Genomic DNA, 27,819 nt, shown 5'->3' on the forward strand with positions numbered 1-27,819 from the left:
TGATTGTACCACCAGGGTTTCTTCTCAGTATCTGGATTTATATCCAATGGACAGTAGTACTTCAATTTGTCTGAAGTGAGGGACTGATCACTCACCTGTATTTAATGCCGATTCAATGATGACTGAAGTTCTACCTCTGCTATCCTTCCTTAGTCAGATAAGTTTATTTTGTTTTTTAAACGAGAGATGAGTATGTGTTGCAGTAGAGGTGTAGATGGAAGGGTAATATTAAAATGGATCTTAGAGAATAGGTGGTGGTGGTGGTGAAGATGTGTGCTAGATTGATTGAATTCTAGGTAAGATCTGATGGCAGGCTTTTTTTGAGTGTGATAATTATCCATTAACTAATGAACTGCATTGAGCAGAGTCATTCTTGAGAAGCTAATAGTCACTCAATCAAGAAATTCCCTGTCTTGTGTGGAACCAGAAGATTCATTAACATCTTCTCATAATCCTTCTCAAGTGTGAGGGATTATGTAACATTTTGTAACATGCTGTTTTGTTATGGTGAGTTGTAATTAGACCACCGTCCATTTCCCAAGCTAGAGGACCACCCCTTGTAGGGTGTATGTGACTACATATTCAGTATAATCATAGCTGCCCTTTATATCTCGAGGCCTCTTTTATCTGCTACCTGAGGCCATGTCATGGCGACAAGGGGCCCGCATAATATGATGGTTATCCAGTAAAATAGCAAATTCCTTGACTATCTGGGTTTTGCTATTGCTTAGTCTGTGGGTAGTTCATGTGGACTTTGTGTTAAGGAGAGTGGCTTGTGGTAGATTTTTTGCTGTCAGGTATCTTTTAACAAATGATTCATATTCATTTGTTACATACTGCCCCTAATGTGTGCAATAAGCTTGACCAGCCAGGTGGCATGTCGTCATAACCTCTGTCCTAAAATTTTAGAAGGTAAATTAACTGTATTGTTACTAATGACTTTTGTCAGGTTGGAGCAAGATTCATCAGCAGAATCTCAGGAGGCCATCAGAAATCTTGTTCTAATGGTGGCCTCCCTCACAATGTGTGGGTATGTTAAACTTCATCCCAGCCAAGCCAGCATGGGTTCGTTATTCCAGATGCTTGGCTTCTCGTTGCCTCAGCCATCGGGACGGGGTAAGTTCTGCCATTTCACCTGTTGCTGTTGTTGAACCTTCTGGTTCTGTTTGTTCAGTAGTCATTAATAGTTATTAGCAGGAAATACACATACACAGGCAGAGTGCAGCAATATACAAGTATTTTCTTTCTTTTGGAGTCCACCCTATGAGGTAAGTAATACTTTATAAGTTCCATAATTTTCAATGTCAGCTGTTGTTTTCCACGTTTTATGAAATTTCACATTTTATTGGAATGAATTTAAGAAATTCACATGCCATTTTGTTATTCATTTTTGTATAGGGTCTGTTTCTCGAAACGATACAGCTAATACTTATCATAGGCCATGTGAGATTTTTATGGTTTTCCTTAGTCACTTTTCCAGATGTATTTCCCCCTTTCCCCAAATATTAAAATAAAAATAAGTTTAATAACTTTGAAGATGAAATGTTTAAATGAATGGCCAGATAAATATGACCTGTTATTAATTTATTTTGTGCACTTTGTAAAATTAACCAATAAAACCATTTATGTTATTTTTTAGGAGCCAGTGTATGTAACATCCAAGCATTCCAGGTCCTTCAGTCAGTTTTTCTGAAGTCAAACTCAGCATCACTTTGCTGCATCATTTTGGATGCAATTTCAAGTGTATACCATTCAGACAATGCCAACTACTTTATCCTGGCAGGACAACATACTTTGTCGCAGTTTGCCGAGAAGATTCACCTTAAACCTAAAGAGATACAGGTATGATTGTATGAAGTCACACATACCATATTTCAGTGTGAGTTAATGGCTAGTAGTGGTAAAAATATTTTTTTAACGTTGCTAGGTCTTCTATATTGGGACACTGAAGTTTTCTGAGGCTAGATTGTTTCTTGAAAACGGGTTAAAATTAAATATCAGATTTATGGCCCTGTCGTAGTTTCAGCATTGTCTCAGGATTGTTATGAGACCTCAGCTGTCTAATAAGTGACATGAACTAGGTTCCACCTGTAAGCATGGCAATTTTGAGGTTATATCTGACAGTAATGTAGTCACAATTTCAAATTTCAAACAGAAATTATTTACTAAATACTGTATATAATTATTTATTTTTATAGCTCCTTTTAGACTCAGCATATGGAATGAAACATTTGACAGGAACTAGGCATCATAATTTCATCACTGAACTTCTTTTTTGTTTATGTACTACAGTTTACAAATAACTGTTTGTTTGCAACAGCAGAACAGGAGCAAATACCAACATTTGCATGCCTCTTATTATGAGCAAAATTACAATGGCGAAGTTATATTCTGATATATATATGTTTGATACAGTTTGTTTATAAATGTTACTAGTGTTGTGTCAGAAACGTGTCTTGGCTCAAATTGATTTTCTTTTGATTGTTTTATATATACTTGGGCACGTGCACGCGCATATACACACACAGGGTCGTTCATAATTACTTGTAATAAATATGAGGATCTTGTTTTGCTCTTAAAAATTGAGCCAGACAGTCCCTTTAAATGAGTGGTCATAATTGCTTTGTTACCAAGAAAAGGAAGCATTAGGAAGTAGAATGAAACAAGTAACATTACACTGTATGAGTACATTTATTTGGTAGATTAAAACATAACATTATCTTGATGTGTACAGAATGTTTACAAAATGTTTGCAAAAGTTGCTTTATGATGACCAGGCTTTCCTCTGTATGAAAATCAACCAATGATCTTTCAGTATTATACTCTCAGGACAGACACACACAACTTAAAGAGTTTCCTTTTAAGTGTATGCCAGATCTTTCCTTGAATGCCCTTGAATGTAAAGTTGGCAGAGCATGAGACTGCCATCTGACCTCCCTCTAAAGCTGAGATGAAAAATATGTGAAGCGTTGGCTTGGACATAGGGATACTAATACCCTGATGGTTTGTTTTTGTATTGTACAGGAGAAGTTTTTCCAACTGCTGGAGTTCATTGTGTTCCAGTTGAACTTTGTTCCTTGCAAGGAACTCATATCATTATCAATTCTGCTCAAAAGTCAGACTTCTGTCAGCTGCAGTATCACATGCATGCAAACCCTGCTCAACATTCTCAGGTAAGACATAACAACTGAGCAATTTGCCATCATTTCCCAATAAAAATTTGGAAAAAAATAATAATCTCTGAAATGTTTTATAAGTAAACTATTGTTTATGTTTATTACTGAAAAATAAAGATTTATTACAAAGGTTTTAGATGGCAGAACTTGTCGTGCAAACCCTTGTTAAAATTTGGTACAAAAGTTTGATAACAGATGGCACAACCTGCATCTGTGACTGTGCATTATGGAACATTCATGAACACTTTGACAGAGAGCTGAGTAATAAATTGTGTTTTTTCTTTAATTTGAAACTTACGCAAAATTTTATCGCTTACACAATATTATGCTAACAGAGCCAGACTGAAATTTAGAAATACCTCGTAAATTGATGGAAAGATTGTTTTGTGGCATTTGTAACAGGTCATACCTTGATCAATACATGGGAAAAAAAGATCCAGGAAAATTTTTTGTGCCATTGTGGAAGATAAGAAGTAACCAAGAGTGAAGATGTATGTATGAGGATGTGGACTTAGTAACAAGAATAAGAAAGTCAAGGTTAAGATGATTAGGCCACATACATAAAATAATAATAATCCGTAGCGTAACAGCCCTCTGAGAGCCAAAGCCGACTAGCTGGCTGCTGGCCTCACGTTCACATGCCTAAGCAGAGGTGAACGATCATCCAACCAGATATAGGGTGGCGTGTGGTCAGCACGATGAACCCCCATCCATTGCTAGTTTTCATGACTGGATTACGCTACCCATTCTAGCTCCCCAATTTCCTCACGATGCTGGGTTGGCACCGGTCGAAAAATCTCATGAGAAATTTCTTTCCCCGAGACTCGAATCAGCGTGCATTCGATATCACCGGTCTGAAGCACGATGCCTCAGACCGCGCGGCTATTGCGCGGGACCACATACATACAATGCACAGTCAAAAAAGGATCAAACATGTCACTGGAAGGAAATAATAGAGGAAAAAGAATGAAAGATAGACCTAAATTAAATTATATCTAGATGATATAATTAAGATGGGTGTGAAGAGATAGAGAAAAGAGTAGTAGATGTAGGAGAGTGGAGGAAAATATGTGAGGTTATGTTAGGTCTTTTAAGGACTAGAGGCATGGAGTCGGTCAGTCAACACAAAGTGCTGTGACTCTGATTGTACATGATGCAGCAATAGGCTTTCAGGAACACTGTAAAGCACGGCCATGGCATGACACTGACCACTCACCCCTATATAGTGTGAGGTTGAGGATGAATAGGAGCTATACCTCCTCTCCCCCAATCATCTACATGACACATAATGGGACAGCTTTACTTTTTTATTATTTACTGTAATATATATTTTTCTTATAATGGTTTTTATCACAGTTTAGACTGAGAATCATATGAAAAACATAAATACAGAGTGATAAGTTATTGATTGTTGAAGCAAGTGGGACTTATAATTACCATCAGGCTTTAAAGGGATAATCAGAATTGAGTTTCTTTTTGTTTCAGACACAATACAGTTTTCAAGGATGTTTATCGAGAAGTTGGCATTTTGGAGGTGTTTGTTACATGTCTGCATCGATATGCAGCGCTCTTAAAAGAGAAAAAGCAAGCTCAGGACCAAGGAAAGGGTAAATATGAATCTTGTTTTCCTTTACTGTAACCACTCTTCTTGATTTTATAAATAATTTTGTATTTATTCATGTTTTCAGTTGCACTTGTTTTTGTAGTAGGAATTAGCATGTATGCCTGATTTAATTTTTTTTTCTGATTTATATTTTACAGTGTAGATGGTGTAATTAATGAAAGGAACTTAAAGGAATAGGGCGTGGATTTAATTCATGAGGCTCACAAGCAAATGGTTTGGTTGGTCAACCTGAAACACCTGAAATTTCTTCCGATTTACAGTCCCCATATTGTAATAATTGTACAGTTTGAATTTGTGCCACTGTGCACGCATGTGACAGCAGCATGCCTAGCAGTGGTGTGGTGTTCCCCAGTTTTCTTTGAGCTAAATTCTGGCCAGTAGCCCCATAATACAGGGATTCAAATCCCGTATTCATGTACAATAAAGGTTAATACAGCGGACCCATTTAAGTTTATCAGGTTTTACTGTGTTCTACGTGTTTTAATTTATAAATAATCTCTTCTGAGGTTTCCAGTTACACTGTACTACTTAATTTCAGTTCTCTGAATTCTACTTGCTAAGTTTTTGGTAATAGTGTACATCTCTGCTGCGTATGTCAATATTGGTTTACGATACATTTTGTATATCCCACTTCCATACATTTTAGTGGTATGTCATTGCTCCTACTTAAACTTTCAGCCATGTGTCGCAGGTGAATTACTCTGGATTGCTGTAATAACTTTATATTCCTTGTAAGACTTGAGGTTTTCACAGCGGTGAGTATGAAGATTTCCGTCTTCTGGGTTGTTGCGCTGTGTAGTCTGGTCGATGTTAACCAACGTTTCAGAGGTCATACTGCCTCCGTCATCGCCCAGAAGACGGAAATCTTTATATTCCTTGTTTCCCTTTTTTTATTAATTTTTCTTCCAAAATAAACATTTGTTTACATCCCACGTAACATAAGATGATACTGACACTGCATGTGGCTTGTAAAAATAGGCACGCATTTTCACATCTTTCAAATTGAAAAAAGATAATTTCCATTTTATGGCCTCTTATAGTTGTGTATGATTATAATGGAAATGGGTAAGTAAAAGATAACGATTCAGTTGCAAAATAGAAGGGAGAAATTCAGAATGTGTTTCCTGCTCTTGATCGTTATCTTTGTCATTACAGAATATGAGATCCCTCCACTGAGTGAAATGCTGGGTATGTTGGTCATGGAGGCTCTTACTTTGTTGCTCAGTGGGAATACCAACAATGCAGGTGTGTTTCGGGAGTGTGGGGGAGCACGGTGTGCCCACAATCTTGTGCCCTACCCAGAATGTCGGCAACAAGTCTTGGGTGAGAACTGAACTTCTTTTAATTTTATACTGAATAATTTAAAGTATTACTTAACTGAGTAGGGGATGGGAAGATAACATTAATATATGATTTTTCAAATCATAAAACTATATATGTACTCACAGTTCCTTATAGTGTAAAACCTTCTGATCCTAACTTTCTTTGTCTTTTCTCTTATACCAAAATATATTTTTGAACCCTACAAAGATTCAATTCAATTCAATTCAATTAATTTATTTACGTGTTTGCCAACAGCAAAAAGCCAATAACAGGCAAACACTGATAATATATACAATAATAGTGAAATAATAATGGATAATATTACACAAACGGATTAACTAAACTTATACATGTACAGTATTAAATATAACTGCCAAGTACAGGCAAACCCAAAATAGAAACAATATTAACACAGAGCAAAAAATGAAGAAATATAAATAAAAACAAATAATCCACCAAGGGAACACTAATATAATTGTAAAACTTTAAAAAATATAAAAAGACAGATAACGAAGCTAGATCATTTCCCTTGTTGAGAACGTTTGCTCAAGGGAGACAATGTTTATGCTAAATACGTCCAAAAGATGCGAAGTTAAATAAAATAATTTCTCAGTATAACAACACTAATCATCTTATGATATGTTATAATAAAGCTTTTATGATGTGAGACTAGGAAGTTATTAACACAACGGGTTCTACTTGACTTGACATAGGCATTGTGCGAGAACTGGTGCTGAGTACTGGTGGAGATGATGACATGGGCACGCTGCTTGGTATGATGCATTCAGCACCATCTTCAGCACTGCAGCTTAAAGCACACATACTCAAGGTAACAAAAACTCTACAGAATCACTGCTGTTGTTGTTGTCGACTGTAAATGCTGATTATATTAATTTATTTCTTTATTATATTTCTCCAAACTCTGGAATCTAATTAGAAGTGTACATGGCATTGCAGCTCAAAAGATCAGCATCCACATCTTCACTAATATCAAATCTTGTGTGGTAATATATATTGTTTAAGCAGTGTAGCTGTTTTGGTGTTGAAAATGAAGTAAAATAGTGCTGAATGTTCAGTGAAAAGAAAAGTTTATTCTTTCCGAGGAATAGCAAACAAACACATCTTCAGTAGGCTTGCGTATAGCAACAGTAAGAAGGCCACACACCTGCCAGCAATGTTTTCTGCAGGTTCAGCTTCCAATTATGCACTTTGAACACTTCATATTTCCATGATGCAGAGGGAAGACAATGAAAGTATGATTTTATATCAGAAATTTTGGAAAGGAAAGGAAGGCTGTAGGTTGGGAAGGAGGCTATCCAGGATCCATGTTCATATTAATATTTTTTATTGGTTTGGTGTATAAACTCACCCTTACATTTGTGCCCTATCGTTAGGTAACACACTATAATAATGATAATTTCATTGTATGCGTAGAATAGAGAAACATATTGAATTTTTCTTTTCAATATTTTTTCTTTTGCTTCAGTCACTGTTGATATGTCTGCGTGAGAGCCACAGAACACGAACAGTATTTCGTAAGGTTGGTGGTTTTGTGTATGTGATGAGTGTCTTGGTGTCAATGGAAGGGTGCCTTTGTGAAGAACCAGCACCCCCATGGGATGAGATTCCAGTGTCACAAGTGCTAAACCTCCTCCACATGGTTTTCAACACAGTAACAGTTGCCATGAGGTTTGAGCCAGCCAATGCAAAATTCTTCCACCTTGAGGTGAGTGTTGTATCGTGCATGAAATGGAACCACACACAGTTGAAAACCCAATTAATGTTCTCAGACAAGATTTTTCATCATGTGTTGTTCAATTTCTATAATCTGAACACATTTGTTTTGATATTAAATGTTCTTTATGTACATTTATCTTCTGGTAGACCTAGGTGTGCATGGAGCAGAGTTCTTGAAAAGATGATTATCATTTGGCTGTATCCCAATTATTCTGTACATACCTCTAGATCTGTCAGTTGTTATTTATGTGGTTCTTGGTGTGTTGCTAGATCTGCCTTGCAAGCCTCTGTGACACTTTGAGGCTTCTTGGCTGCTTTTCAAGTCAGCAGTATTTAGATGAATATGATGAGACAACTGCAGCCAGAGAGGAGAACACTTTCCATAACCTCTTCACCAGCAACATCTTGGAACCAAGGTTAGACAGATTCTTTAATGTTGCAGTCCATTGAAATTTGTTGTGTGCACTATAATTTGATTCTGGAGGATTGGCACAGCGAGCCTCAGTCACACTGAATCTTGTTAAAAAAAAAGATTCCTTCATTGACAGTTATTAATTAAGCAGACATTTGTTAGATAAAAAATTATTACTGTAACACTAATAATTAGGTGCAGTGAGATACCATTTTTTTTCATCGTTTATGGTCAGCTTGACCGTCGTGACCCCTTTCGGGGTTTTCTTGTGGAAGTACCACAGTGGTTTCACCTTGCCTTCCGTGGCCAGTCTTTACCCACCATACTGGAAGAGGAGACACGGACAAACATCCATGCCTTGAGTGGGACTTGAACCCACGGTCACAGCGGCCATCGCACGAGGTCCGTGCCTCAGACCGCGTGGTCACTGCGCCGGCAAGATACAAATACAAATATACAAATAGTAGCAAAGAAAGTATGTATTTCGCATGTAAATTGGGGTAGCTCAGTCGGTATAGTGACTAGACTACAGGCTAAATGACAGGTTCTGTTTCTGGCAGGGGCATGAATTGTCATCTTCCCCACCATGCCTAGACTGGCACTGGAACCCTCTTAGTCTTCTGTCCCATGGGTATCAGCGTTGCTTCCTTCTGTTGGGTATTTGTCATATTAAAAGGAATGTGTATTTTAGCTTTGCTAGTACAGTTAAAGATGTCTGTAAGTATTGTAACTAGCAAATTTTTTTGTAAGTAAAAGAAGCAAAAAATAACTGGTAATGGTATTTTAAAGGTATAAAAAGTAGTGTGCTGGAATGTTTTCTAGTGTAACAGATTAGTTGAAACTGTGTATTGCAGCATTCCTAGCCACATTCCAGTGGAGCTGGCCTATGCTTGCATAGTGCTGCGTCTTCTCTATGATGTTGCTCTGGATGCATATGACAAGCCAAACCTTACAGCTGTCGTGTCTTTCAAGTCTCCTACTCACAGGAGGCACCAGTCTGAGGTAAGGATTGTGTGGTATTACGTGATAAAAATGGTAGCTTGTACTGATTTATGGAATAGTTCTACTGTCTGTTCCAGCCTTTTATCTATTTCTTGGCATATCAGTCACTAGCGTGCAATTTGCGGGGATCTTTTGGAAACTCAGTTAACAAAAGCTATGTTTTGTTACACAAGATTCTTAGATATATAGCCATTAACAAGTTCAAAGGACATTGGAAGGAACAAACAGAATGGAGCACATCATTTTCTGGTCTATGCTGATGATGTTGACTTATTGGGAAAATTTATTAATTTCATGAAGAGAAATGCAGAACAGTCAACTAGACACTTTGTACATTATATGATGTGAAGCTTTCATGGCAGCTTTCATTAATAAAGTCTTCTCGGGCTATCACGGCTGATAGCCCGAGAAGACTTTGTACATTGTCCATCATTTTAGTTATTTATTAAAAACTACTGCTTTCAGGAGACTGAATCTGTCTCTGTTATCAGAAACAAGAAAGGGGTTGTGTACTCCGGTGGTTCCCTTAGAGCCAGTCTCCATCACGGAACCTTTGTCTAAGGGATGCACCAGACTGGGTACCCCTTTTTTCCTTAACCTGATGATGGATGCAGATCCAGTCCCTTAAATGTTAAGTCAGAATGCAGAAGCAGAAGAAGAACAAATAACCAAAATGATGGACATGTCTAACGCAATAGTTGAGTTGATTGCAACACACCTTTGTAGACTTATCCAGAAATGCAGAAGTTCTGTTAGTCTAGAAAGGGGATTGGTCTAAAAATAAACACAGAGAAAACTAATAATATATTCATATCTCATCACCAGAATTCAAGATGAAAATATGATATAAAAATACATAATAAATTCAATAATGTGGCATAGTTCAGATATTTCGAAAGGAGCAGTAACAAATAAAAATTTCATCCACAAAGAAATTAAGAGCTGATTAAATTCAAGGAATGCTTGCTATTATTCAGTCCGGAATTTTTTGTCATCTAGTTTCCTGTCAAAAAATGTAAAGATTAAAACTGCAAGATTATAATTTTACCTGTTGTTTTGTGAATGTGAAACTTTTTTCTCTCACATGACGGGAAGGACATAAATTCAAGATGTTTGCGAATAGGGTGCTTTGGAGTGTAAATTTGCTCCATGTATCTCAGAATAAAGACCAGTGGTAGACTGTTGTGCATGGTAGTGAAATTTGGGTTCTATAAAGCAAAGAGGATTTCTTGACTAGTTAAGTGATATTACATTCTCAGGGACTATGCGGTTATTTGCATATCTAGCATATATTTTGACTGCGTGATCCTGATTATTTGATTAATCAACATGTTATTTATATATATATGGTATGCGGTGTGTGTCAGTCTGTGGATTACTATGTGGAGTTTGCGACTTTTTTCATCCATATGTCTGTCTTATTGACAGTGTAAATAATCTGCTTTATTTTTACATTGGCTAAAAGATGAAAAAAACAAAGAAGGCTGATGAGTCCATAACTTGAGGCATTTGTCACAGACGAACTTAATGCATGAAATATAGACTAGAAGCAATGTTATTTAATAAAGTTTTTACATTTATATGAGATTAAAATATGCTAACTGACCTCCATGTCATCTTCCTCTTTTGATTCTTCATCTGTACATTGTTTTGCAGCAGAGCCTTTTCCACTCATTCCTACTGTCCTATAAAAATTTATTCTCAACTTCTCAGTATTTTGCCCTTCTACTTTTAATGCCCTCTTTTTCTGTCGATCCTTCCATCTTTCTCTTGGTATTTTTTATTATAATATTTTCTGCAATATATTCGTTGGAATTGTATGTAGAGCCACAAGTTGCTGGACTCGCCTGGAGGGGGTAAGCGAGCAGCAGTTAACTCCCTGAACTTGACTCCACCTGCACCTGACCCCATTATAGTTCATCCAGGTGTAGTTGTGGCAATGCTGCATCTTCTGCCATCTATATATCACCCTCAGGAAACACAGGTAACAATTTTTGAAAAGGTGAAAACAAAATGTAAATAAGATGTAGGATTTTGTGTCATATATATAATATCAAAAGTACTGCAATACATCTGATGAAACGGTAATCAAGAAGTTGACCGAGTGTCTAATGTTCAGCTTGGTGAGGTTTGCGGTTCTCACGATGGTGAGATACTGTACTGTGTAGTCTGGCCCTGATGACGGAGGCAGCAAACATCTCTGAAATATCAGTGAACATCTACCATAAAATATGTGAATGTCTGGCCTGACTATAAAGACATTTTAAGGAGATCCTGTTGATAGTTACTTAATATCTGTAAGAAGTTAATGTCACATCACTTTGCCATAATAATACAAGATGCGGCACAGAATTCATAGCCAGGTGATTATAGGTGTGAAAGTTTCTTAAGCCACCCTTCCCTTTGACAGGTGTCATTAACTCTTCAAATCTATGCCTCAGAGGTACTGAAATCACTGGTTCGTTCAGAACGTAACCAACAAGTGATGTGTGAGGTAGGGTTGCCAGGACAGCTTCTTGCTGTTGGACAGTTGGCCCTTGAAGATGAAACTCACCCCCTTCATCCGCCCTTACAATACATGTTGGAGCGACTAGCGGCACAGACGCTGGAACCCAGAGACCTGAGGTATGTACTGCATTCATACATTCTAACCATTTAAAGCTGAACCTGGTCTAAAGAATATTTAAGAATTCTGTCTGTACCTCAGCAGCACTTTTCCATTACAAAGAATAAGTGATTAATGCTGTGTAAGGAAGTAATCCATTTATACTAAGAATCATACAAAGCACATAAATATAAAACAGATTTACTGATTGTTTAAGCAGGTAGTGCATATAGTTATTACTTTGCTTTGAAGGGTTATTATTAAGTGTAGTGGTTTGGGAAAAATGAAACGTGTAGGGTTTTCATATATGTTTCTTTCAGTTTTGTATTTTAGCGCATAAAGTAATTTATTGTGGACACAAACAAACATTGAGGTAGTTAATCAGAAACAGAAGAAAACTTTACATCTCTCTGGAGTTCTTGCTAGTTCTTGTCTATTCAACAAAACCCCAGTTCTAAATTAACAGAGTTGTTCTTCATCGTCGTCATCACCACAAGAAAGCTTTCCCTTGTACTCTTTATCACGAGTCTTCACAACCCATTTTGGTGTGCCAAGTAATTCTTTCTGAATACAAATCTTGAATGTATTTTTTTGCTTCCCCAACAAGTACTGCATGTATCAGCCATTTCTTCCTTGATTTTATCACCATGAAGATATTAGATGAAGAGTACACATTACAACACCTGTAGTTATAAAATGATATCCGTACCCTTGTTACTTCATGTCTTGGGTCCAGATGTTTTGTAGCATTCAAGACTGTAAAATGAGAGTCACAATATTAGAAAATTCTCTTCAGGAATGAGAGATGACTGTATATTACATAAGCATATTTTCTTTACGTTCCTTTAATGGTTGCAGCATTTTGTTTAAATTTTAACCTTACTTGACAGGGATTTCCTTCGCCTGGGTGATCCACTGTGCTGTATTCCAATGGACTCGATAGAAACAAGACCTCCCCATCGTAAACCTGGCGGTCCAGTGCCTCTCACTCGAGTGAAGACATTAGTGTCTATGACGACACCCAGAGATTTCCGAGCAACGCATGGAAGTGCCACCTTGCCACCTTTTGTTGAGTTTGATATGTCAGCTGAAGGATTTGGTTGTCTTTACCTTCCCAGTGTTGCTCCACAGAGCCCCACAGGTCCAAGTGTTGTGGCTGTTGGGAATATTGGTGCTAGTGACAATAATGTTGTTGGAGGAATTGGCTCAGGTTTGTAACTCTGTTGCTAGTTAGGAGAAAATATGTTTAGCAAGGTGTCAAATCTAAATTTAGCATCTGAAATTAAAAGTTTTTGAATCCTGTTCCTCCTAAGACGTTTCCACCTTGTTTGGGTCATCTGAAATGCTCCATATTAACAACAGTAATAAGAAGAATAAAACCAACAAGAAAAATATTCTGTAATATTGTGAAACTTTGCCTTGGAGTTATATTTTTTCACATTCAACAATGTAGGTCCTGTTAATTTTGCTGTGTGATGGGTTTGCTATATCTGGTATGATATTAATTTATTGATCGTCATGGTGAAATGGTTATCACACTCCTTTGTGTTTGTGAAGTTTTAGGTTTTTGTGTTTTTTTTAGTTGTTTCATGCAGATGTTGGAATAGCACCCTAAAATTAACACATTTTCAGATTTATAATCCACAATTCATCCTACCATTTGGTGCTGTATAACTTATGCAGGTGAAGAAAATTGTATAATAAGCCAAGGATCAATAAATATGTTAAATTTATATAATGCCAGATAAATTTATTTGGATTACAAGAAGATAAAATTATGAACATCAGATATTTTACTGACATCCAGCTACACTAGGACTTCTGGTTTGTAAAACCAAATTCTTTAATGTGGAGCCACACATGAGATTTTTTATTGCCACAGAAAGAATCAATCAGTTTCAAGCCCACCAACTACTAAATGTTTTTCTCTAATCAGAGCACTCCAACTGTAATAAAAAATTTAGCTTTATGTAATCTAGCAATCGGAAGTCAAATGTAAGAACTGTCATTTATATTTCTTAAGGTTACAAAGTAAATTGTTGTTGGAAATACATTCCTGTGAGCTGAAAGATACTTAACATTCTAGTTAGTAATACACATAAATTGTATTTTAACAGGAACAGTATTTCTTGTATGTAAAATAATTTTAATTTAGGGTGCTTCTGTTCTGTTTCATGATTAAATGTGAAAAGCATTTCAAATACTATACTGATCATTCATTAATATGGTATCCACTGCTTAAATTGAACTTTCACAGACCATATACATGCAAGATAGAGTCCACATTTAACATGACTTCACAAGGCCCTGATAGAGTGACAATGAAATTCTTATCCCGCAGACAGCACCGAAGCAAAATAAATTTTTGTATAATCATTTCTACTTCGGCATGGTTCACAGTATTTTAAGTATAGCTTCATCTTTAGTTACTGTAATTTGTTGCAGGGGACAGAATGTTTCCTCCACAGACAGGGCTCAGCTACTCTACCTGGATATGCGTGGATAAGTTTTCCGATCCACGAACTGACCCCCACTGTGTGCGACTATTAACACTAGTCAGAAATCTTCATGGTGGAAGGGATGATCATCTAATCTGTTTAACTGTGGTTATGTCAGCACGAGATAAAGCTGTTATTGTTGCAACCCAGGAAACGATCATGCCCCATAGTAAGTTGTTTTTTGGTTCGACTGGTGGTAGTTGGTATATTCTTAAATACAATGAACTTCTTATTATACAGGCTGATTAATCGGAGAAGGTGCACAGAAAAACTTCAAGAATTACTTTTCATTTTTTACTCAATTGACATTCATTTTGAAAAGTATTTTGTACTAGTCACTCAATTTTGTGAACTGTTTAGACTCCTCACGGCAATATGTATTTTATGCGTAAATGTTGTACTTTGTCAGATACTGCAAGAGAGAAGGAAATTTTACATTCATCATCTTCATTGTCACTACTGCATGTTCTATTCTGCGGAGCTTCGCTTTTGAAAACCGTACAGTAAAATTTGTAGTGTTTATTTCTGTCACAAGACTGCAGCTTAAGTTGAACGAAAGGGAAAATTGTTGTTGTTCAAGAAACTTTCTGTGTAAATAAGATCACTCTTCTCAGAAATTCAGTCTTATGATTTCACTTTCATTTTCAGATATTGGGGAATGGGAACCTGAAGCAATTGGAGATTCTGGCGCACGAGTTTGGTGTCCAGATCTGCAACAAGAAGGGCAGTGGCATCATCTGGTCCTGGTATTAAATAGAGCTGTTCTGAAAAATTCATCATTTTCTCTCTATGTTGATGGCCAGCATGTTCGTACACAGAAAGTAAGCAGAAAACTTTTATGTAAGCACATTCTAGGTTACATCTGCTATTCCTCTGAGTCGTTGTTGTTATGTTGCCTTGTGTTTGTAGGTACACTACATTTCCCAGAATCCTGGTGGGGGAGCAGCCAACCTTACTGTTGCCTCATCTGTGTATGGTTTTATTGGGACACCCCCTGCTTGGCGTCGCTATTCACGGCTTGCTTGGAAACAAGGACCTTGCCACTTAGTCGAGGAGGTGCTAAGCCCCCAAGTTGTAGCTACGCTTTATCAGCTGGGTCCCCAATATATGGGGAGTTTGCAAGCTCCAGAACTGAATGGTATTTTTATAGAGTACATTATAGTAAAGGAATGTTTTATTGCTGGAATTCAGCAAAGAAAAACAGTCATCTTGGATCTCCCACCCCCTCCCATAAGACTATATGAAAACTTAATAAATTTTTGGAAGAGTAGCAGTACGTTGTGGTGATATCTGTTTGAGCTAGAACATGTTTAAAATTTAGTGGAGAGTTTTGAAAGAGAGCAGACCAGGTTTGCTGATGTGTGTTCTGGTTCACAGTCAGCTGTAAATTGTTCTGAGTTTAAGGAGCCGATTGATCAGCGTATCAGGGACGACCAGCGAATCAGCGTGATGAAATTGTTACTGAAATGAGTATCACTCATTGAAACAATTTGCTTAAGAATGGCTTGAGGCTGAAACAGAAACATTTTCTACTGATGAATTCAGGAAACTTGTTAATTGTTGAAACAAATGCGGTGAAAATCAGGGTGATCACAAAATGTCTAATCATTATGTGATTATTTTTAATGAAATTTCCTTTAATGTTTATTTTGTACATGTTATGCATAGGCCTACTTTTCATAATGTTTTCTATGGTTGGACCAATTTTGGTGGGGAACTATAGTAATGTAGCTTTTGAAATTTAGTAAACAAGAAAAGTTATTGAGACATTTATTGTTTGGAGTATGATCACTGTCTTCTTTTGTGTGTGTTGCATTCTTTTTAGGCACAGAACCTTTGCCAGCTCTCGTTTCAGAGGAGAAGGTAATCTTTGGACTGAATGCCAAGGCAGTGTCTCAGCTTACGCTGGCAAAGATCCGAAAGGTGTACAGCCGGGCTGACAACAAGGCAATAGCCAAGCAACTGGGAATGTCATCCCATGAGAATGCTACGCCAATACGGATCCTACACAACTCAGCAGGACATTTGGGTGGACCAGCTCGTTCACTTGGCGGTGTTGTTATTGGCTACCTTGGAGTACGGGTCTTCTCGCCTCGACCTGTTGCCAAGATGGTTGAAAATGTAGGAGGCTGCTCTGTATTACTTGGTGAGGTTTCCTGCACTGAATTTAGTGCACTTATCATTTTTAGTATTAGTATATCATCACCACCAGCACCATCACGATGGTATGCTGTTTAAATTTTTATATTTTGTGGGCAGTGAAGTGAGGGACAGACAGTTTTTGCAACAAATGCAAGGGCGGATTCTACTTGCCTAAACAATGAAGGAAGTACAAATGAACATGGGTCAAGAAAAGCCAACTTCAGGCTTCTTTTCTATCCAAAATTTCAAACACATTATTAATTTCACTTGCTACTCCTCCACAGTTGAAGTGGCACTGAGCCATGGAGGCAAGAGAGGAGGCGATGAGATACACTACAGTCTGATGAACTTGGAAATATGCTTCAATATCAATAGAACCAATGCTACCAATGCTGTATACTTTCCAAATTTTAGTTTGTAATCTTTTTATTGAGAGACAAGATAATACATTCTGAATTAACTGATGGCTTCATTTCTTAACTTTAATTTCGTTGTTATTACTGTGTACCTGAACTTCACTACATTCTGAATTAATTTATTAACAACAGTTATATTCTGTCTTGAATTTTAGTTGACCAATGTATTTACATTAATGTATTCTGTTATTACAGGTCTTATAGCAATGGCTCAAGATGTTGAAAGTTTATATGCTGCAGTGAAGGCTCTGGTGTGTGTGGTGCGGACAAATCGCACTGTTCAGTTGGAAATGGACAGACGAAGAGGTTACCAGACACTTGCCATGCTGCTGCGAAGGAAACGACCTCTACTCAACAGTCACATTCTGCATCTTACATTTAGTCTAGTTGGAACAGTGGATAGTGGCAGAGAGAGCTCTTCTATTCCAAACACCATGGCCTTCCAGGACCTGCTTTGTGATATTGAGGTGATGATAATGAGCTTCATTTGTCTGAAGTTGAATAGGCCAACATCTTATTCTTTGAAGATTTCTGTCTTCTGAATATTCATCACCCTGATGACGGAGGCAGTATGACCTCTGAAACGTTGGTTAACATCGACCAGACTACACAGCGCAACAACCCAGAAGACAGAAATCTTCATACTCACCGCTGTGAAAACCTCAAATCTTACATCTTATTCTTTGACTGCCATGTCCGAAGATTTTGAAGTTGTTGATTTTTATTTAAATTTGTTACAGATCTTCAAATGGGAAAAATTTCAGAAAAATAAATTTTCCAGGCACTAGGTTTCAAAGTCTTATCAGTTTCAGATGAGCAATTTATCTGGCCTTGTCTTGACAGGTTTGTGTGTTTTCAGGTGTGGCATGAGGCTCCAGGTGAACTACAGCGTTCATTATTTGAGCATTTATATGAGCTTGTAGCAGAGTCAAGTGAAAAGAGGACCAATCTGAGAATAGTGCGGGACCTCGGACTTGTACAGAGACTCCTCCTTATTTTGGCCGATGTAAACTGTGAACCCACCAGACATATTCTCATGTCATTACTCGGTATCTTACTTGGAGGTCAACCTAGGGCATGTGACTTACTAATGTAAGTCAGTGTTGGTATTTTATGGCATAACACATGTGGATTTATATTTAGATGCTTGTGTTTCAGAGAAATATTCTGTAACTATCTTCAGGTCTTGTAAGTTTTAACATTCAGTATGTTTGAATACATGACAAGAAAAGAGAACTTGGAATCTGGAACAACTTAACGCTTGGTTGGACTTCAGCTAAGTTTGAAAGTTTAATTCTTAATTAAGTAGTATGGTTTTATTAATTTCATTTAAAGATGAAACTGCACAATTCTTTCAAAATAGATCGTTACTTCTGTAACATCCTATGTTTGAGATGGCATAAAATAAGTATTCTTTTTTCTGAAAGAAGTGTAATGAGAAAGACAAGACAACAGAATATTTGATAAATGGAATCTTGTAATAAAATGTAGTTTTATTAGTTTTTAATTGAATTCTAAATATATTACTAATCATGGTGATTCTCGATTGCCCCCAATTGGCCACACACTTTTTTTTACTGTTTTCAGTGAAAGAAAACATTTTGGTTTTAATTATTTTGGTCTTTGGTTTATTGTTTCAAAGACATCTATTGTTTGTACTGACTATTTGCTCCACCCCCACCACATATAAATTGAAGCCCACTGTGGTGGATTATCCATACAAATGGGCATAACCAGGAATTAAAGTAAGAAGTAGAAAGTTTGATTATTCATTGTACTGGAATTTCTTTTCTGTCGGTGTTAAATTGCAGCTACACTGTTTTATTCTGATAGTGGTCTGATATTACATGTTTTGTGCAGGTTTGGTCAGTTTGTGGCAGCTACACTTCCCATTTTCTCAGGTGCTAATGAGAAGAATCTTGCTCTGTTAGAAGTAGCACCCAATACCAGTATTGTGCCATATGAACAGGGTGAAGGAGGAGAAGAGAAGGGAGACAGAGAGAGTGATTCTGCCAGTAACATTGTACTAAGGAACCGTTGCTTGCAACTGCTTCATTCTCTGCTGTTTACACCGAGGAACACCGTCAGTCTGGGGTACGTAAAGACTCTTGTAATTCTTTCAGTGTTATAATCAGAACAGTTTAACTGCTTTATCGAAAAGAAAACTGTTCATTGTTTTTCTGAATTCTTTTGTTCATGTGGCTTCTTACATGGAGATGAAAGAAAGCTAAAACAGCCATGTAAAGAGCAATCCTTTCATTTTATAAGAGTAGATGTTAGACAGCATACAAATGCAACAGTGTTAGGTTCCCTTTACTTGTCACTGTCACTATCTCTATAATCATCATCATCATCATATCATATCATTATCACCACCACCGTCACTATCATCATCATAGCTTTATTATAAATAAACGGAATACTTCCTTGTCAGTGTCCGTCTTCCATTTCTCGGTTAGAATTTGCAAAGCCTACTTTTCTACTGCACGTTCTTCCAAAATTATAAATTCTGTGTTTTTAATGTTATGGGGTAGGTCAGTCAGTGTGGCGACTGACTACATACTGGACGACCAGGGTTCGATCCCCGACAGGGACAGAGGAGTTTTCCTCTAGCCTCTGCATCCATACTGGCTCTGGGGCTCACCCAGCCTTGTGTCCAGTGGGTACTAGGGTCCTTTCCCTGGAGGAAAGTGTGGTCACGGTGTGACGCTGACCACTCACCCCTACCTAGTGCTGAGGTTAAGAATGAGTTGGAGCTATATCACTTCTCCCCCAAAGCACCTACATGGCATATAGTGGGACAGCTGAACTTTTATGTTACTTTAAAGATCTTTCAAAATTATAAATTTTGTTTTGTTAATATTATTTTATAATGCAAATTATTATACAAAAATAAAATACATGTGTTGGGTTTATTGCCGAGCTTGTGTTATTTTGAGGAGATGTGGCTATGTTTTAACATTGCCTGCAGTCTAATGATGGTTTAAAATTGATCAACAAGCAACGCTTGTCTAAATAGACAGTTGATAGTTTGTGCATGTAACACCAACACACATGAGCCGGGATAGCTCAGTCAGTATAGTGACTAGCTACGGGCTGGACGGCCGGGGTTCGATCCCCGACGGGGGCAGAGGATTTTTCCTCTAGCCTCTGCGTCCAGACCGGCTCTGGGGTCCACCCAGCCTCCTCTACAATGGGTACCGGGGTCCTTTCCCGGGGGTAAAGCCGGCCGGGGCGTGATGCTGACCACTCACCCCCATCTAGTGCCGAGGTCAAGGAAGAGAGGAGCTATACCTCCACTCACCCCAAATGCCTACATGGCGTATAGTGGGACAAACTTTACTTTACTTTAACACCAACACACACACATGACCTCATAAGCCCCCTTATCTCATTTTGGGTTACTTGTTTGCTGTTTCACATACCGAATGACAGCAGAATTGTTGTCGGTTCCGTTGTTTGTTATTCAGGTTCTGTGATGAAGTGACCCAAGTGCTGGGCCTAGACTGGATCCTGTTGTTCCTGCAAGGTCACCTCCATCCCACCACTGTGGTTTGGGGCCTCAGGATTCTGGTAGTCCTATGTTCTTGTTCACCTCTGCTGCAGAAGTTTCGAGAGGCCTCAAGCAATGGAGGATGGCTGCATGACACAGAACTCATTCTTCAGAACAAGATGGCTCTTGTTCTTGGTATGACTCACAATTCTTTTCTAATTAATGCTGTAAAGCGGTCCTCAGTAAATTTTCTGTAGATCTGAGTACTAACACTGACAGCAGGACCTGAAGTTTTAGCAATGGTAATATCAATGCCTGCCATTTGACATGATTATCAGCCAGTTCAATCTACGAGGGTCGCTCATTAAGTAATGCCCCACATTTTTTTCCTCAGAACATATTTATTCAAGATGGCTCAAATTTAGTGACAATATAAATCAATGTTTCCTTTACACATACTATTTTTCCACATAGTCCCCATCAACTTGTACGGTTTTACGCCAGCGTGGAACAAGTGCATGCATGCCTTGCCGGTACCAGCTCTTGTCCTGTGCACGTAGCCATGTCCTCACTGCTTGAATCACGCTCTCGTCATCTTCAAATCTTGTTCCGCGGATAGCATCTTTAAGTGGCCCAAAGAGATGGAAGTCGGAGGGTGCCAGATCTGGACTGTAGGGTGGATGGGGTAGCACCGTCCAACCCAATTTGGTGATTTCTTCCCGGGTTCTCAGACTTGTGTGAGGGCGTGCATTGTCGTGCAGGAGCAAAATTTCTGCTGGATGCTTGTGAGGCCGAACTCGTCGAAAACGCTTCTTGAGGGTTTTCAGGGTCCTGATGTACGCGTCTGAATTGATGGTCGCACCTCTTGGCATCACATCCACAAGAATGACCCCATCACTGTCCCAAAAGACAGTCATCATGACTTTTCCGGCGGAGGGAGTTGTCTTGAATTTCTTCTTTCTCGGTGATTGAGGATGATGCCACTCCATTGACTGCCTTTTTGTCTCTGGCTCAAAGTGGTGTATCCAGGTTTCGTCACCTGTAATGATCCGGGACAGAAAGACCTCTCCCTCAGCATCAAAACGCTCCAACAATTCAGAAGAAATCGTTTTCCTTTGAATCCTGTGGTCTGCTGTGAGACTTCGTGGAACCCATCTTGCGCACACCTTCGAATATGCGAGAGCCTGGATAATTGCAATCACACTTCCATTGCTGACTGAAAGCTGTTGGGCCAATTGTCGAGTTGTGATGCGCCGATCCTCACGAATAATGGCATCCGCGCGGTTCAACATGTCTGGAGTGGTGGCTGTGGCAGGACGCCCAGAGCGCGGCAGATCACGGAGCTCGGTTTCTTCACTTCCTGAAGCTTTAACTCTCTTAGCCCAGCGACCAACGGTGCTCCTATCGACTGCACAGCTTCCATACACAGCACACAAACGTTTATGAATGTTCACCACCGTTTCTTTTTCAGCAACAAGGAATTCAATTACAGCTCGTTGCTTGTAACGAGAGTCGTTCACAGACGCCATTTTAACAGTTCACTACAGCTCCGCTATCGGTTGGAATCATTTGAAACTCCGTACACGAACGCGGGAAACATCAAATCTCAAGCATGTAAAAGTACACTTTTCTATCTTCATTATTGGCTGAGAAAAAAAATGTGGGGCATTACTTAATGAGCGACCCTCGTACCTATCATCCTCACATCTCGTTTCCCTAATGTCAGTTCTCATTTTCTTCAAACATTATCTTGGTCATTCCAAGGAATCCATCCATTTCTGAGGCCTGTGTTGAAGTTTTGTAAGATTAAACATTTTAAGGTAATGATGAACCCTATGTTCAGTCCCCATTCTGGATGACCATCCCTTGTCAGATGTCTGCAGTGACTTATTCAGCATGTTTGAGGCTGTCTCCTCCATTCCTGACCCAAAGATGTGCCATCCTGCTGGGTGCTGAGGAAAGTGTTTGGAACTGAGGAATGAAGTGACAGGAGGCTGAATAAAATTGCAGAGTGAAGAGTGTCATTTGTACCCCTCACCTCTTGTTATTCTTCTTCTTCTTCTTCTTCTTCTATGGCTCTCTGGTCCGTATTCGGTCCATGGCCTCCTCAATTCTCCTCTTCCATTCGGCCTCCCTGTTAGGTCTGTCTGTCCAAGGCTTTGATGGAGGTTTTGAAACATCTTCCTTTTTATGGTGCAAGGTTGTTAGCCTTGCGACCAACCCCCCAACCTGGAGGACCAGGGTACCTGTCTTAGTCTGACCTCTCCCCCTCTACCAATCTGGCTAGGGAGGCCCTACCAGTAGCTATGCTACTGCCAGCATAGCTCTTGGGGACGCTGAGGTACTCAAGCCCCACCACCACAACAAGTTGAAGGTACCATTAAGTTATTAGTATAATAAAATCAAGGAGGAATAGATGGGCAGGGTATAAGCGCACATGTGTGGCAGAAGTAAGATATGCTTTCAAAATTTAGATTAAGAAACCTGAAGAGAAGAGACTACTTGGAAGATTTAGGCATAGATTATGGGATTTTATTAAAATGGATCTGAAGGATATAGTATTGGAGGTTGTGGACTGAATCCATGTGGCTTAGGATAGGAGTGGGAGGCAGGTTTCTGTGAAAATGGTGATGAATCTTTGGGTTTCATAAAGAGCAGGGAATTTCTTGATTTACTGAGTAACTGTTAGCTTCTCGAGAAACACCCTGCCCGATGGAGTGAGTTGTTTAGAATGAAAGACGGTAAAGAATTCTGAACTGAATAATAAGTGATTCCACGTTATGAAGTATGCTTGAGTGTGGAACCCAAAGGTTCATTGTAAAAGTATTCCAGTGGGCCTTATTCTTAGCCAGATCAATCCAGTTCATGCCTTTATAATTTATTTTTCTTTATGATCCCTTTAATATTATTTCCTTGTTTATGCCTAATTTTCTAAAGTATTTAAGGCATACTGATCAAATTCTTGATGCATTTCTTGATTCCCATGCATGTTACATTCCCCACATAACATTATTATAAATTTCATTTTTTGTAACCTTTTATTTGCAATCCATTTCAGGCTACCAATTAGGTACATCCACTCCCAAAACTCCTGGAGGACCAAGAGAGGTAAAGTCTGAAGCACTCCATGTCCCAGGTTTCCAGAGATTGAATTGGCTTCTCCCACAGCACATAGATGTACCTGAGATATACTTCCTGCTCATGGCACTTATGATGGGCCAACCTGTGAAACTTCTTCCTGCTGATTCATCCAAGCTGGATCTTGATAGTGTGTGGAACTTCATGTTTGGTGTTCCAGCTAGTCAGTCTGTGACAAGTGTGGCAGGGAGAGTCTCTCTCTGTCCAGAGGTAATCATTCATGCATCCAATTGAATGCAAATTTCTTACCGTTACCTTAAATAACTTGGAAGAATACAATCTTCAATGATGCCATCAAAGAAGAGTTAATTGTACATTTGTTTGAAGGAAAAATGTTAAATTATAGACAGAAAAGGATTAAACATGTAGAAAAAATGAATGATGAAATTTTATTAAAGCATTAAATGATATGTAATTTAAAGGCAATACATTTGGGGAGGTCAAGAAGGAGGTGATATGAGGCCAGAAGAAATTAATGCACTAACCAGCAAAGAATGTTTAGTTGAAGCAATTGCATCAGCAGATGTGGGTCTTTGAGTTTAGTGTTCATATTAACAGTGAAATGGAAACATAGTTTAGAGGTCTGCATGGACCTGTGCCTCAGACTTGGTAGTACAAATAATGTTCAGGTTTGGGCCTGGTCTAAATGATAGCAATAAAATGTTATGTAGAATAGTTTGGGCTCTCTTGGGCCATACTTTTTTCGCAAAGAAAATGTTATTTGCAGCTCGTGACACAGTTGGTCTTTGGAAACAAATCACATCAACTTGATTTTCTTGGGGATTATTGTATCTGCCCCCTCCCATTAATAGTTTGAGATACGCTTAACAGACTCGCCTTCCAATATCTTTGTACTGTTCTCCAAATGTCAAAATTGCTGGAGATGTTTCTAGAGTTTTGTTAAATAGTTCAAGGATACTGACATTTATATGTTAAGAGGAATCATGTATTAATAATATGACAGTCAGATCAGGCTTCGTTCATTCTAGAACGAAAGGAAGTTGGTCTTAGCCATATTATCTTTGTTCTTCTTCTTCTATGGCTCTCCGGTCCGTATTCGGTCCATCACCTCCTCAATTCTCCTCTTCCATTCAGTCCTCTGTTAGGTCCGTCTGTCCGAGGCTTTGATTGAGGTTTCGAAACATCTTCCTTTTTACGGTGCAAGGTTGTTAGCCTTGCGACCAACCTGTAACCTGGAGGACCAGGGTACCTGTCTTAGTCTGACCTCTCCCCCTCGACCAATCTGGCTAGGGAGGCCCTACCAGTAGCTCTTGGGATCACTGAGGTACTTAAGCCCCACCACCACGATAAGGTGCAGGTACCATTAAGTTAGCCTGCCTAACAATTTAAAAAATGAAAAATAAGACATCTTTTGTCTTACTTTTGTGATTCAGTGATAGGTTATTCCATACATTGGAACACAGCAGAATTAATCAGATAAAGTGCATCATTGGCCAGCTCCGACTAGCCAGACATTGTTTGCGAGCTGGTTGTGGCTTATGCTTGTGGCGAGTGTAACAATGTTAACAATGCCTGGCTGATGAGTTGGCTAATGATGTATTTTATCTGGTCGGTTCTGCTGTTTTCCAGTGTATGAAGTAGGTTGTCACTGACTCATGAAAGTAAGAAAGAAGGCTTTTTATTTTTTTGTTTTTCAAAGTGTTACGTGAACAACATGAATGCTCTGCCCCTGGATACATCTGTATAATCTGTGCAAGAATAAAACTGAGAAAAATGCTGTTGTTATCGTTGAATGTTTTAATGTGATAAATAAGTAATGACTGCACATCACAGCAGACTGGTGGACTCACTTTTCGTGTGAAACATCAACGAACCTGTCGAAAAAGATAAGTCTGGTTCTATAACCATAAAACATGTCATGTTTAATGATGCATGCTTCACATTTCATCAGTGTGTGGGATCCCATTATAAATTATAGCTCATTATTGAAACTTCTTTCATACTTTGTTTCATGATGCATGCTTTGTGTTTCCTTGGTGTGCAGCATGCTTAATAATTACAGTCAGAGGAAGACTACCTTTTCTGTGTACAGTGTATTATATGCTCTTATTTTCTTCCAGGATTAACAGTTTGAAAGTCCTGTTCTATTTAACTATTCCATGAAAACAATAGAAAATCACATTTTGCAAATTTCTCACAGGCAGTAATGGTGCTACTAGCCATGGTCCGTGCCATGTTGAACCAGGAAGGAAAGAATCCTGACAGTCTCCCTGAATGGCTGCGAGATTATCCAGTTACCATCATTCAGTTTCTCTTCTTCCTGTACCACAATGTGGCAGACTTCATGCCTGTTTTCATGGGAGGAGATGTACTGGGTGCACTCGCAGGCACGCTGTTTCCTCGGCAACCCGGGAGTGAAACAGACAGCGGTGCGTCAACTCCCAGTGACGAGATCAAGGTGTTTTTCTTCTTTTTGAATTAATTTTATTGAATATTTAACACCCTGGTGTCCTTAAATGGCTGTCACAGCTTTAATGGAGAAACTTATGTGGTTTGAGTCCAGGTAAATTGAAACTGTTCTCTTCTCTGACACCAGGACAACATTGTCTGTACGTGTGAAACAGCTATACAACGGCTGAATGGATTTTAATGAAATTTTATATTGAGGAGTTTACTAAAATTTTTCCAACATACTCCAGTTTTGGTTAAAACTGGACAGTCATTTTTGGCACTTTACATGAAGGCCTATACCATAATGGCAAGGTGAAGAATCTCCAGGCTACCTTCATTACCATGGTTACTATGGTTATGTTGGTTAAAGGTCAGTGGTCATATTCTGCTGAATGTGCCAGATTTGTTATGCTGTTACATACATTTCCTTTTATGTAACAAAGAAACAATTGAATACTTATACCTGATAAAACATTTGTCCATTGGATGCCATTGTCAGAAATTTCTGATTAATAGTAAAATTTTGCATTCGTTCTTATACTGTTCTTAACACTGAAGCCTGAGGGGAGAACACATTGTGGGCCCATCCATGTCTGTGTGTTTTTCATAGGAGATAGGCAGCTTGCATGGTCAAGGTGACATCAGATGACATTACTGCAACAGTGACATACATGATGTTTGAAGAACACCTTTGAAAGGTCAGTGTACTCCAAAGAGTACACATTTCCAGTCTTGATAAATTTGCTACAGCTGCCATTTTTCAGTTGCTTAATATTTATTTTAAGACACCTGACTCTACTTATTTTTCATTAATTATATGTTGTATTTTGTCAAAATAAATTACATAAATGGATCTTCACATAGGTCCTTCAGCCTAACCCCAGTTGTGTGGGAAAATAATAAAATAAAGACGTGTGTCAAAATGTAAGGAATGTGCAATCAACTTCCTAGATTAAATTATAAAACTAATGTATTAAAAAAAGGAAAATAATTGTTCTGTACAGAGGATACGGTTTAATGTGTCAGTTGCTTTATTGAAAGGCCATTTAACCCTTTATATGGCAATATCTTGATTCTACAACACCTGTCATAATCCAGAGTCTGAGTCACCTTACATACTGAATTATCTTGTGTGTAATTCATATATACATAGCATGATCAAGCAAAATGTTTTGTTTTCAAAACTTTCTGCTTCATATGTTCGGTACAGAGGTCTTTCATTCAAGTGCCATTCATTTGCTGTGAAACAGTCTGACAGTATTCGTATTGTCCGCGGCACTCTGCTTTGCAGAGAGTTAAAGCAGTTAATACCCGCTGTTTATGTCCCATCAGATCTGCACTGGGTCCGAGAGCGCAGTTCTCGTGCAGTCCCCATCCAAAGATGCTGGTTTAAGCAGCCACCCGGCACGCAAATTTGTTATGGACTTTCTGCGTGTGATTGTGGTGGATTCTCTATCACTCCCTGTATCAGGAAAGGGTCCACCAGCAATTGACCTTGTCCTGGAATCATCTCCTGATAGTGCAAGCGTATCCCAGCAGACTCGCTTCCAGACAGAAGTTTTGGGGACTTTGATGGAGCATCTCCTTGCTGCTGATGTTCTGATTGGCGAACAGGCTGCTTTACCAGTCGTACCTGGTGGAGGTCTGCAGTACATTGCACCCAATGTTTGCTACCTGGCTGCACGCATAGTAGACAAACTATGGCAAGGTCAGCATCACATAATTGTTGCAGATCGGCAAGACTGTGCAGGATATTGCATTTACCAGTATTTAATATTTGTTTTGGCAGGAAGATTAAAAGGTCAGAGGAAACTACCATGAAAATCTCTCCTGGGTTTTAG

The 27,819-nt window shown here is 38.7% G+C and overlaps 1 protein-coding gene across 2 annotated transcripts in view; it reads left to right on the forward strand.

Annotated features, from left to right (window-relative positions):
- Positions 1-27,819, forward strand: part of bchs (WD repeat and FYVE domain containing 3 bchs) — an 89,556-nt gene that overhangs the window by 28,044 nt on the left and 33,693 nt on the right. For both annotated transcript variants that reach the window (XM_087343681.1, XM_087343680.1), the window contains exons 6-28: positions 950-1,116; positions 1,640-1,842; positions 3,025-3,173; positions 4,662-4,783; positions 5,956-6,123; positions 6,837-6,952; positions 7,610-7,849; positions 8,131-8,276; positions 9,127-9,274; positions 11,100-11,258; positions 11,685-11,899; positions 12,770-13,089; positions 14,325-14,546; positions 15,026-15,198; positions 15,287-15,515; positions 16,203-16,523; positions 17,131-17,402; positions 17,795-18,027; positions 18,796-19,029; positions 20,406-20,623; positions 23,487-23,776; positions 25,728-25,985; positions 27,311-27,686. In XM_087343681.1, coding sequence (XP_087199807.1) covers positions 950-1,116; positions 1,640-1,842; positions 3,025-3,173; positions 4,662-4,783; positions 5,956-6,123; positions 6,837-6,952; positions 7,610-7,849; positions 8,131-8,276; positions 9,127-9,274; positions 11,100-11,258; positions 11,685-11,899; positions 12,770-13,089; positions 14,325-14,546; positions 15,026-15,198; positions 15,287-15,515; positions 16,203-16,523; positions 17,131-17,402; positions 17,795-18,027; positions 18,796-19,029; positions 20,406-20,623; positions 23,487-23,776; positions 25,728-25,985; positions 27,311-27,686 — 4,979 coding nt within the window. The remainder of the gene's footprint in view (positions 1-949; positions 1,117-1,639; positions 1,843-3,024; positions 3,174-4,661; positions 4,784-5,955; positions 6,124-6,836; positions 6,953-7,609; positions 7,850-8,130; positions 8,277-9,126; positions 9,275-11,099; positions 11,259-11,684; positions 11,900-12,769; positions 13,090-14,324; positions 14,547-15,025; positions 15,199-15,286; positions 15,516-16,202; positions 16,524-17,130; positions 17,403-17,794; positions 18,028-18,795; positions 19,030-20,405; positions 20,624-23,486; positions 23,777-25,727; positions 25,986-27,310; positions 27,687-27,819) is intronic.

Source organism: Zootermopsis nevadensis, unplaced genomic scaffold (assembly GCF_977971745.1).
Source record: "Zootermopsis nevadensis isolate Lab colony 2312 unplaced genomic scaffold, Znev_1.0 Znev_ptg000006l, whole genome shotgun sequence".
Taxonomy (NCBI): Eukaryota; Metazoa; Arthropoda; class Insecta; order Blattodea; family Termopsidae; genus Zootermopsis; species Zootermopsis nevadensis.